Here is a 12,572-nt window from a genome sequence, read left to right as displayed (position 1 = left end):
GAAAGAATCTAGCATAACAACTTAGTGTTCTAACATATCATGGCTCTTAGCTATTTCTTTTAATTGGACCTAAGCTCTTCATGCTATTCAGAGAGTTCATCCTTTCCCATCATACTAAAATACCATTGCTTCATTTAGCTGGTACAAAAGATCCCAGTCTGGTCCTGCTTTTGTGTCAGTGTTTTGTGTGTTTCAGCCTTCTTTATTTTCCCCCATGGGTTTGATATATTTCTCAAGTGGGATTGAGGAACACTTCCATGAGACAAGGTTTTCTTTTAATCCATGCTTCCTTAATGTCTCCAGGGCACTAGATCATTAATACTAGGGCAACCTGGAATTTTCCTGACTTTCTGATGGGAGGCTCCCAGATCAATCCCCAGTCCTCAGCCTCAGGTCTTCTCTACTATTTCTCAGTGTGGATATGAATAAAGTTGGCATTTTAAAAAAATTATATTTTGCTGATATCACATCCAGAATCTATATTACTGAGGGAGAAGTTACAGTTTTAATATTTTATGTAATGGTGAGGTCACAAACGTGGATGAAGAGCTGCTAGGGCCCTAAGTGACACTAGACGTGTGTGTGAGAAACGTAATAGGAAGGCACTATTCCTCAGAGACCTGGACCTCTTTCTCTGCCATGCATCTAGCTGCCCTATATGTTGCTGATAAGGATAGGACTAAGCCACAGGAAACTCTAAACTCAGTGTGACCCAGCTGGTGACCTTAAGTAAGTCTTTTGGCTGTGTTGGGTCCTAGACTGCTTATTTGGATAATGAAGAAATCAGATCATTTCTCATGTCCCTTTTGGCTCAAAACCCTACAGTTTCTTCCCTTTGCAGTGTCTGTCATTTGTTGGAGGTTGAGACCAGAATAGGTATTCATGCTATTCCTATACTGGTTATTAAAATCACCACCTCTAGGTTGCAAACAGTGAATGCCTCTCTGTCTTAGGATGCCACATGCCAAAAATCAGCATAGGCCTTTTGTTTTTCAGTTATTTCTCAATTGTAGTTTGGAATTATGGGAAGAAAGGGGATGGAAGAGGTGAAGGAAAGGTGAGGGTGATGATAGTGTTGGATGCATTTGTCCTGTAGACATTAGCTGGTAAATTACTAATTAAAACACCCCCATTTGGATTCTTCCTTGATTTAAGGAAGAAAAGAACTAGGAAGCTATTTTTAGGAACAATTTGTGAGTCAAGACCATCTTTAATTCCAACTTCTCCTCAGGTTGCTATTAAGACACATAATTGAACTAGAAGTCAAGGTTTTTCTAAAATTCCAGCCTAGATAACTAGTTTAAAAGAGTAGGCTACCAGGGTTCCATTCCTTTCCGTTCCTTTCCTTTCCTTCCTCTTCCTCTTTCTCCTTCTTTTCTTTTCTTTCTTTTTCTTTCTTTCTTTCTTTCTTTCTTTCTTTCTTTCTTTCTTTCTTTCTTTCTTTCTTTCTCTTTCTTTCTTTCTTCTTTCGCTATTAAGTCTTTACAGAATATCCACATATGCAAAACAAATTAGGGCAGAAAGGGAAAACTTCATGCTATTTTTTTAATTAGATGCTGTACTTTGTTACCGAATGATAGTAGCTGGCTAGCATCATGAGCAGAAGGATCAGGGCATCTGTGCCTATCTGTGAGCAAGATAATTAATTCTGGACTTTCTTGGGAGCCTGATTCAAAGAGCCTTTTCAAAAACTCTGGTAGAAGAGCAGACAATTAAGGGTGTGAGGTCAGTTCTTGTTGGGGTCTCATTCTTCCCCATGGCCTTATACTTGCTCCAACCAAGATTCTTACAGAGAATCTCAGGTATGGACAGCCCATACTTCCACATTTGTGGCTATGGTGAAGGTCAAATGAGGTATGTGAGTTTGAACTGGGATGTCCTTTCAGGGCACTGTAGATTTATTTTTGCTTGGCCCAGTTGGGGTGCCTATAGGCAGCCAGTTTGGGAGTACCTGAGGAAGAGGCAGAGGGTGCATACGCATAGCTTTTCCACTGAAGTTGATGATCTTATACAACTTGACTCCATTTTTGTCTAATTCTCACCTAACATGAGGAAGAAGCCCCTTCCATGTTTCATTTCAAGAAGTGAGGAGAAACATTCCCTTGAGTATTAAAATACATTATTTTGTTTTTCTCTCTTCTTCTAAATAAAAAGGTCACTTTTCTTCCATTTCATTGCAACCTTGGGACAAGCTGGAGTTTTCCTAGCTTTGTAATGGGAAGCTCCCCAGAGCCATATGCACAAATATGTGTGTTGTACACTCCATATGTGAATTTCACCAGTATGGTTTTAAATGATAACCTGGAGCAGTTGAATGACAAAGGCTATTTAGACAAAAAGTACTTGGTCTACACCCTTCATACTACTTAAAAGTGATTTAACTCCATGAAAATTCCCAATGCATCTGACTGTTGGATTCATTCTGACCAGCAGATTGGCAATTAACTTGTTTTTTTTTTAAATGACCATATATCCAGGGGAAAAAATCATTAATGAGTTGAAAATGAGTTTTTGACCCGTTTCCAGTTCATTAAAGCTTTTGTGAACCCAGTCCAGCATTTACAAAAGCCAGAAGTTTGCCTCAACTGTTTAGCCCAATTATGGACCGCGCTGAGCAGTCAGGATAAAAGTTCGCTGAGGGTTCATTATCTTGCACTTGCATCTCCCGGAAATTCTAATTACTGTCAGCTTATTTGGTTGCTTTTTGACTGCATTTCATAATTGCTAAAGCTTATCATATCCACAACACACAATTAGCACATAAAAAAGTTACTATATTTGGTACATAAAAATACACAACATTACACAAGAAGCACAAAACAAAAAGCAAACACAAGGAAGCAAACGAACCATATCAAATTATATGGGAAAGAGTTCTTCGTCTTACCTATGTTTAAACTCTTTATTTCTTTATAGAAAGAAAACAGAAGGAAAAAGAACAAACAGTTAGCTGAAGAATTGATGATAAAGCAAACATAACATTTTCATTTCTTGTATAAAGGGACCCAAAAAAAGGCACTCGTCTTCCTTTTTTTTTCCCTTCTAGCTGACAGCTCCTGGCTCAATTACTTGGGGAACACCCCTGATTTTGGACTCTTCCTGGCCATTGAAAAATCTACAGAAGAATGCTTGAATTCTCTGACCAGCAATGTGGCTGTCACATGACACAGGTGGCAACAGGTGAAAGATGTCTTTTGGCTAATGAAAGATGGCAAATAGTTTCCCTCTTGAGTGCCAATACTGATTGATTAGTGATGCCTGCCAGGAGCACAGAAGTAGAAGGATTCTGAAGCCAAATGCCAATCAGCTGTAACAAGTGCTGGGACTCATTTGTAATGTCTGCCCTGGGTGTGGGAGGGAACCCGGTGCCACCTGTGCCACCTATATGTTATTGGTGCATCACAGGGTAGAGTCAGTACCATCCAAGACAGCCTCTTCCCAAATCCATCTGCAGTTTGGCAAACATTCTGTTGAACCCTGAGAGTCTCAACCATTTCCTATTCCTGTTCTATGACACCTTCCCTCTCCCTAACTCAATTTGCATGTGTGGGGCCCCTTGTATGCATTCTTTCCTACAGATAACATTCATACATGAAATTCATAGATATTAATATTCTCTATAATTGGAGCCAAAGACTCCATTTATCATTTCTTTTTTGGAAAAGTGGTAAAAGTGTTGCTGCTCTTTTTTTAAATTTTAATTTTAATGTTTATTTTTATTTTTGAGAGAGAATGTGTGAGAAGGGAAGGAGCAGAGAGAGAAGGGGGACAGAGGATCTGAAGCATTTTTTAAGAACAAAATTACATGTCAATTTCAACAGGAAAGAGGCTAGAAGTTAATAACATTAGGGCAAAGAGGAGAGATGCTAAGGCCTCAAGTAAAGAGAACTGCTTCTCATTCCTGAGACTTTTAGGCCAAAGTGGAAGGAGTCTCTAACCCCTCTTTCCCTCCTGGCTGAGGGAGGAGGCTTCAGGGGAGGGACAAAGAGAACTAATGCCCTGATTCCTGCTTAGGTGCAGCCTGGGCCTCTGCCAGGGGCCATGATTAGTGGTGGGTTTGCACAGGGATTACATTTTTATATTTTATTCCAATGTGTTAGTTTTCGTTAAAAAAAAAGTTAATTAAATGATGCTGATAACTCCTGAGCTCTGACTGACATAGTGCAATTTAAGATTCATTCTGCAAAGCCTGGTGTGTCAGGGTGGCAGCCGGGAATTCTCGCGTCTATTTTATATTGCTTAATGAAAGTGAAATGTTATCTGCCACCAGTGGTAGTCATATTTGGCTCTTAATTATTGCAATATCAATTCCAGTGTTTTAGTCAAGATTTTGTGAAAAGACTGGATGGGATTTGGGTCTGCAGACCTGACCTACTTCTTTCCTAAGAACATGTGCTTTAAGTTGATTAATATAATATCTATGCTGGGGAAAGGAGAAGGGCAGGAGTGGCAGACCAAGTCACTGAGTGTACAGTCCAAATGATCATATGGATATGAGCTTTGGAGACCAACTGAGGTCACCACTATTCCAGTCCAAGGCCATTGGCAGCATGGGTACTTAGTAGCCAACAAACCAAAATAATGGCATTGAGTCAATCGATGTAGATCAGCACAGGTGCCTTACATACAAAGGACAGGCCAAGGCTTTGTGTCTATCCCTCAATAATGCAAACCCTTTAGGCACAGCCTTCAAGGGCAGAGTGGTGTCTCAGATTCAAGAAGTGAGATGGCTTAGCTCATCAACATTTGAGACTGTTGCCTCCTTCCCTTCCAACTCCCTCTGTGCCACAGAATAGGGTGGTATTGGAGTGGCCACAGTTTGTTTGTTTCAGTTCTAATGAAAGAGAAGTTAGCTGGGATAAATTCAGTTTAGGGGGGACATGCTTATGTGTTAATTAGTTAATTAATATGCTTAAATTAGTTTTAGGGGGACATGCTTATGTGGCTCATATGTGGTCCTTTCATTATCTAGTTAGATTACTGCTAGTGTTGGGGCGCCTGGATGGCTTGGTCGGTTGAGCATCTGACTTCAGCTCAGGTCATGATCTCACGGTCCGTGAGTTCGAGCCCCGCGTCGGGCTCTGTGCTGACAGCTCAGAGCCTGGAGCCTGTTTCAGATTCTGTGTCTCCTCTCTCTGCCCCTCCCCTGTTCATGCTCTGTCTCTCTCTGTCTAAAAAATAAATAAACGTTAAAAAAAAAAAGATTACTGCTAGTGATTCTGGTATAGGAATGGCTTTCAGGAAAGCCTCTGCCCTATTGTTCAGACTCACTAAGCATTATTACTGGAAGTGTAATGCCCAATGTCACCAAATGGGTGTGGTGTGGCTTGCTCCAAGTGGGGGCCTTAGCTCATTCCATTGATGTTATGGCTTCCACAACTTGAGAGACATGGGACCAAGGACAGATTCCAACAAAAGGGAGGACACTGTTGCATGTCTCCTTTAACTCAAGCAGTGTGTCCTGAGCCCCTGATGTGGACCAGAAACTGTTCCAGGCATCAAGGGGCAAAGATGCCAAAGGTGTCTGCTCTACAGAAGCTTATACACTAGTGCCCTAAAGACTTACACAGAATATTTCACTATTACCAGGACATCAGTGACAGGCTGGTTAATGAGTGTCAACTCAAAGACTATTTAGATTATTCACTGTACAAGGAAACCTGAAATGCACAGAAATATTATTAAAGAAGCCTGATAAAGATTTTTCCAAATTTTACAACTCTAACAATGTTCATAACATCACCAGTAATCAGTTGTAGACATGAAACATTTACTAACTTATCAATAATCTGAAACAAATCTTGACTATAGCTATGCCAGAGGAAAGACTGAATATTGCTCTATTCTTTTTATAGGTAATGACATTACAAAATCATTGTCATATTAAAAGACAATCAAAAACTATGCAGCCAAAAAGTGTAGGAAAACAAGTATCATGGAAGTGTAATAGTGGTTACTTAATAAAACATTTTAGGTAATTCATCTGGATTTTGTGATGTTTGCACTAATTATCAGCTTTTCAAAATGTGCAATTTCTGTTGGTTTCCTTTTTCATCCTAAATAATACTACATTTCATTCAAAGTTATGTTAAGATTTAGTCCCCATGAAACCTGGACCTGCCTTTGGTAAAGGACTTTGAAAACAGTGCCAAGAACTGCCCCAAATTTTATGGGGATATTGTTGTTATTGTTATTCTGGGTAGGGGTGATATTTTATATTTTGTTTCCTGACTTTGGTATTTATAGCCTGATCACACAGGGAAAGCATATAACTAGAACTTTATATTCCTCCCTATCATTCTATGCCCGTATCAAGAAGGGTCTTTTCTCATTGAAATTCTCAGGCAAAGCTTATCTTTGGTGAAGCTTTCTTCTAACTTCTGCTGCTCTTGCCCTCTTTCTTAGGCTCCCATTCTCTTGTGATTCTTCCCTCTCTATCACTAATACATCTGGCCTGGACAATTCCCTTCCATGAAGATCTTCCCTGATAAAGCTATTGCTGTTGATCCACATCAATAGTACCATCAGAATCTCAGCATGGGAGGGACAGAAGGATCATACCTCAAGATCATAAAAGCCATATATGAAAGACCACTGCAAATATCATCCTCAAGGGAAAAAACCAAGAGCTTTCCCCCTAAGGTCAGGAACACGACAAGGATGTCTACTCTCACCACTGTTATTCAACGTAGTGTTGGAAGTCCTAGCCTCAGCAATCAGACAACACAAAGAAAGAAAAGGCATCCAAACTGGCAAGGAGGAAATCAAACTCTCACTCTTTTCAGACAGCATGATACTCTATGTGGAAACCCAAAAGACTCCGACAAAAAACTGCTACAACTGATCTATGAATTCAGCAAAATCACAGGATATAAAATCAATGTACAGAAATAGGTTGCATTTCTATACACCAATAATGAAACAGCAGAAAGAAATCATGCAACCAGTCCCATTTAGAACTGTACCAAAAAAACATAAAATACCTAGGAATCAACCAAAGAGGTAAAAAATCTATACACTGAAAACTATAGAAAGCTTATAAAATAAATTGAAGATCTCTCTCTCTCTCTCTCTCTCTCTCTCTCTCTCTCACACACACACACACACACACACACACACACACACACACAAATGGAAAAACATTCAATGCTCATGGATTGGAAGAACAAATATTGTTAAAATGTCAATACTACCCAAAGCAATCTACACATTCAATGCAATCCCAATCAAAATTGCACTGGCATTCTTCTCAAAGCTAGAACAAATAATCCTACAATTTGTATGGAACAACAAAAGACCCCAAATAGCCAAAGCAATCCTGAAAAAGAAAACCAAAGCTGGAGGCATCACACTCCCTGACTTCAAGCTGTATTACAAAGCTATAATCATCAAGACAGTATGGTACTGGCACAAAAACAGACACAGAGATCAATGCAACAGAATAGAGAACCCAGATATGGACCCACAAATGTATGGCCAACTAATCTTTGACAAAGCAGGAAAGAATATCCAAAGGAAAAAAGTCTCTTCAGCAAATGGTGTTGGGAAAACTGGACAGTGACATGCAGAAGAATGAAAATGGACCACTTTCTTACACCATACACAAAAATAAACTCAAAATGGATGAAAGACCTCAATGTAAGACAGGAAGCCATCAAAATCCTAGAGGAGAAAACAGACAACAATCTCTTTGACCTTGGTTGCAGCAACTTCTTACTTGACATGTCTCTGGAGGCAAGGGTAACAAAGGCAAAAATGAACTATTGGGACCTCATCAAGATAAAAAGCTTCTGCACAGCAAAATAAACAATCAGCAAAACTAAAAGGCAACCAATAGATTGAGAGAAGATATTTGCAAATAACATCAGATAAAAGGTTAGTATCCAAAATCTATAAAGAAGTTATCTAACTCAACACCCCCACCAAAAAACCCCAAAAACAAATAATCCAGTGAAGAAATGGGCAAAAGACATAAATAGACACTTTTCCAAAGAAGACATCCAGATGGCTAACAGAACACATGAAAAAATGCTCAACATCACCCATCACCAGGGAAATACAAAGCAAAACCACAATGAGATACCACCTCACACCTGTCATAATGGCTAAAATTAACAACTCAGGCAACAACAGATGTTGGCGGGGATGTGAAGAAAGAGGAACACTTTTGAACTGATGGTGGGAATGCAAACTGGTACAACCACTCTGGAAAACAGTATGGAGGTTCCTCAAAAAATTAAAAATAGAACTAGCCTACGTCCCAGCAAGTGCACTACTAGGTATTTATCCAAAGGATACAGAAGTGCTGTTTCAAAGGGGCACACATACCCCAATGTTTATAGTAGCAGTATCAATAATAGCCAAAGTATGGAAAGAGCCCAGATATCCATCAAGTGATAAATATATAAAGAAAATGTGGTATGTGTGTGTGTTGTATATATACATGTATATATGTATATATATATATGTGTGTGTGTGTGTGTGTGCTGTGTATATATATATATATATACACAGCACACACACACACACACACACACACATACATACACACACACAATGGAATATTACTTGGTGATCAAAAAGAATGAACTCTTGCCATATGCAACAATGTGGATGGAACTAGAATGTATTATGCTAAGCAAAATTAGTCAGAGAAAGGTAAATACCATACAACTTCATTCATATGTGGAATTTAAGATACAAAACGAATGAACATAAGGGAAGGGAAGCAAAAATAATATAAAAACAGGAGGACAAACCATCAGAGACTCTTAAATACAGAGAACAAACTGAGGGTTGCTGAAGGGGTTTTAGGTTGGGGGATGGGCTAAATGGACAAGGGGCATTAAGGAGGACACTTTTTGGGATGAGTGGTGGGTATTATATGTAAGTGATGAATCACTAAATTCTATTCCTGAAATCATTATTACACTATATGTTAACTAACTTGGATATATAAAAAAAGAATCTCAGCATGGGAAAGTGTTTTAGTTGGGTAACAAAAGCATTTTTCGTATCACAACATAATTTTATATTTGGAAAATAAAAAGTTTTTTAGTATTTCAAAAATTATGGAAAGTGTGAGATTCTTATGTTTAGCACAAGAGGCCAAGTTAAGACAAGGCAGAGAGACACTGTCCCATACCTTATAATTTATTGCCTTATATTGGGATCCAATTCCAAAGATGTTCTCAATTGAGGAGGAAGAAAGATTTTTCTGTGCCAGAAATTCACTCTAAGGTGTTAGTCACTGACAAATTTACTCTCTAAGGCTGGGGGTTTCTAAGGATTACCTGGAGTGTGTGTAGTTATAAGAAAGGGAATATGCCACTAAAAGTGGGGTATCAGGCTTTTTGGGGAAGTGCATGATGAAAATGTCTTGAATGCTGGTGGAACTGCAGCATACAAATGATAACCATTTTACGTAAGAATAAGGCTCTTTCTAACATTAGAAGTTTTCCAAGTGCGTAGAAATCTGCCCCTGTATGTTTTTGTATAGACAAAGGAAGGAGGAAGAGAGAAGGAACCATGGGAACATTTATATAAAATTCTGACTCAGATGCTTAGATCTGGGTGGGTAAGTGAGATACGGATGGGCACTGAATCCTGAAACTAAATCATTTAGCTGCCAACTCACAATGGAGAAAAGACATAAGCAAGACAGGTCTCTTTCCCCTCCTCCCTCCCTCCCCTGGTTACTGTTTTTGAAGAGAGGGGATTGACAGCCCTTAGTTTTCAGTTATGTGGTGGGAAGAAAAGAAAAATCAAACCAGTATTCTTGTAAAAGCTTAACTTCTAATCGTCTCTGGATACCTGGCTGATGAAAGCAAGAACAAGTCTAAAGCAGTTAAAACGGAAAAAGAAACCACACAGCTATTGAGGGAAATTGATAGTTACACTCCCTCCAGCTGTCCTTAATGTCACCATGTGGGTGTGGTGTGCTGCTCTGAGTGGGCCCTTAGCTGTTATCATTAATGTTGTGGCCTCTACAAATTGAGAGACCTAGAATCAAGGACAGATTCCAAGAAAGGAGGACAATGGTCTGTGTCTCCTTTAACTCAAGAAATGTGCCTTAAGCCCCCAGTGTGGACAAGGCATTGCTCTAGGTATCAAGAGGCAGAGATGCCAAAGGTACCTGTGCTATGGAAGTTCACACACTAGGACCCTAGAAGACTTACATGGAAATAACTGAAAAACAAGGCAATAAATGGGGTCACTTTTGTGGAAAATTAGAGTTAAGTGACCCAGAGGAGGGTGAGAATTATTTCTGCTAGAGAGGTCAGGCTTCATGGAGAGGGGACCTTCAAAATGAGCATTAAAGATGGACATGATGAGGCTGATTAGACAAAGTATTTTAAGTAGAGCAAGTAGCATGAGTCCAGGTTTGGAGGTGGGAATGTAGTAGGCAAGTGCTGATTTAGCTCTGAGCACCTAGACCCATGACAAAGAAGTAAGGGCCAGACAATGGAGAGTTGGTTATAAATGTCAGATTTAAAATTGCAACCCTCATGGAAAAGCAGAATGCTACCTTCACTCCCTTCCCTGCCTCCTGCCATGGCTCTCCACTGCCAATGGGATTCCTGAGAAAAGGACTCTCCTAGGATAAAAAGGGAAATGAACATCTTGGGAAGGGGACCTAGTTGGGTAGCTCTAGAAAATGTGGTTTGTCTGATTGGCAATTTGACAGCTTGAGGATTATCTATTTGTCTCCTTCTCCTCTCACTGTTTATCTTTTGCTTATTATACTCTTCTAGTCTACCCCATGACTTCCCCTTCTTTACTTCCATGATGGGTGGTTGTTGGTTCTTCTACAATACTCATCCTGAATTGTCTCTACTTGCCTAGGTTCCCATCTGTCATCTTCAAATGGGTGCTCTTTGAGCCTTGTGTTTCATCCCCTTCTAGACCTTTAGAGCCCAGCACATGCTTGGCTCACATTATGTTCAGTAAATGCCTACTGGATCACTGAATCTGTAACCTTCTTGGGGGTGAAGCTGGGGTTTTCTCCTCTCTCTCTCTCTCTCTCTCTTTTTTAACCGCCCAGTGCTTGGCACAGTCTCAGGTCCCAGGAATAGTCAGCAGTACTTGCTGATGGTCTAACCACTGATCTCTCTCTCTCAGAAGGGGCCACTACAATGCAAGTGCAACCTGTGGCTTCTTCTAAGTCCTTCACATGGTAGCTGAGGCTACTTTAGAAAGCACCACCACCTCCTTGGTTGCTCAGGTCAAGATGCTCATCATAATCCTTGATTCTTCTTCTTTTTTTCTTTTTCTTTTTTTCCATTTCTTACACCTGATCCATGAACAATTCCCATCACATTTACTTTGAAAATATATCCCAGTTGGAATACTTCCTTTTCTCCCCTGCTACCCCTCTAGTCTACATCACCATCACCCAGACCCTGGTCAGCTATTACAGCTTCCCTGTGGGCTTCTCTGCTTCCACTCTTGCACCCCTACAGTCCATTCATCTACACAATGGCCAGAATAATCTTTAAAAAGGCAATAAGATCATGTCAACTCTACTGTACTTTCTACTTTAACCTCCAACAGCTGTCCATTGTAATAAGAATAAAATTTACACTTGTCAACAAGGTCCGTAAGATGCTGAAGCATTGATCCCCTACTGACCTCACTGACCTCCTCTGAAACACTTCCTTCTGAGCTTACCACCATGCAACCATATTGGACTCTGTCAATCCCTTAAGTAAACCAGATTATTGCCTGATATTAGGGCTTTTGCACAACTTCTCTCTCCCTGGAATACTTTCCCCCAGATCTTCACATGGCTGACCTCATCATTTAGGCCCTATCTCAGATGACACATCTCAGATGTTCCCTAACTATCTTATGTAGCTTCCTTATCCTTCCTACTCCACACAGTAGTCCCTAATTATTACCCTGTTAGGTTTTCCTTAAAGCATTATCATTTTTTAAATTTGTCCACATGAATTGGTGTGAAGTTTCCTATAAAATCATAAACACAACAGCTAGGGCTTTGCTTGTTCCTACCCTCTCCCTCATGTCCTAACAGATAGTCCTTGGCACATGGTATACATTCACCAAGTATTTTGTCCCTTATTTATAGAATTCATTTATCCCTCCACTTACAGATCACTTTCTAGGTTTTAGGGCCTGGAGTCAACTTTGCTGGGAAGAGAGTTTATAAGAACTTTCATCCAGCACAGAGGAATCTGGACTTCAGAGTTAGTAGCAAGCAATGACCAGGAGGAATCTACCAGGTGTGGCCAGAAATTAACTAGCAAGGACTATGCAGTAATTCTAAGTCATATCCTAGTGAATGTGCAAAGACCCAGAGAATTTATAGAAAGGTAGTACATAGAGGCACAAAATATAAACATTTGAATTAGTAAATGAACATTAGTGGTTCTCAAACTCTCATGTACATCACCATCTTCTACAGAGCTTGTCAAAGATAAAAACTGCCTTGGCTCATCTCTAGGCTTACTGAATCAGTGCTCTGGGGTGGGCTCCAGGAGTCTGTATTTTTAAGAAGTGTCACTTTAGAAACCACTGAAACAGATGAACAGCTTGAAGTAGTGGTTCTTTCA

The 12,572-nt window shown here is 39.9% G+C and overlaps 1 protein-coding gene across 19 annotated transcripts in view; it reads right to left on the bottom strand.

Moving 5' to 3' along the window:
• The window catches only part of TENM2 (teneurin transmembrane protein 2), a 1,291,038-nt gene that overhangs the window by 59,729 nt on the left and 1,218,737 nt on the right, over positions 1–12,572 (bottom strand). For 17 of the 19 annotated variants that reach the window (XM_053907069.1, XM_053907085.1, XM_053907075.1 and 14 more), the window contains one exon: positions 2,888–2,908. The exons of the other annotated variants lie outside the window; for them this stretch is intronic. In XM_053907069.1, coding sequence (XP_053763044.1) covers positions 2,888–2,908 — 21 coding nt within the window. The remainder of the gene's footprint in view (positions 1–2,887; positions 2,909–12,572) is intronic. 19 annotated transcript variants of the gene reach the window in all.

The sequence above is a fragment of the Panthera pardus genome, unplaced genomic scaffold (genome assembly GCF_024362965.1).
Source record: "Panthera pardus isolate Hobbes unplaced genomic scaffold, ASM2436296v1 HiC_scaffold_2, whole genome shotgun sequence".
In the NCBI taxonomy this organism is placed as follows: Eukaryota; Metazoa; Chordata; class Mammalia; order Carnivora; family Felidae; genus Panthera; species Panthera pardus.
Note: the sequence above shows the minus strand (reverse complement) of the source record. Positions and strands in the feature narration are given on the sequence as shown.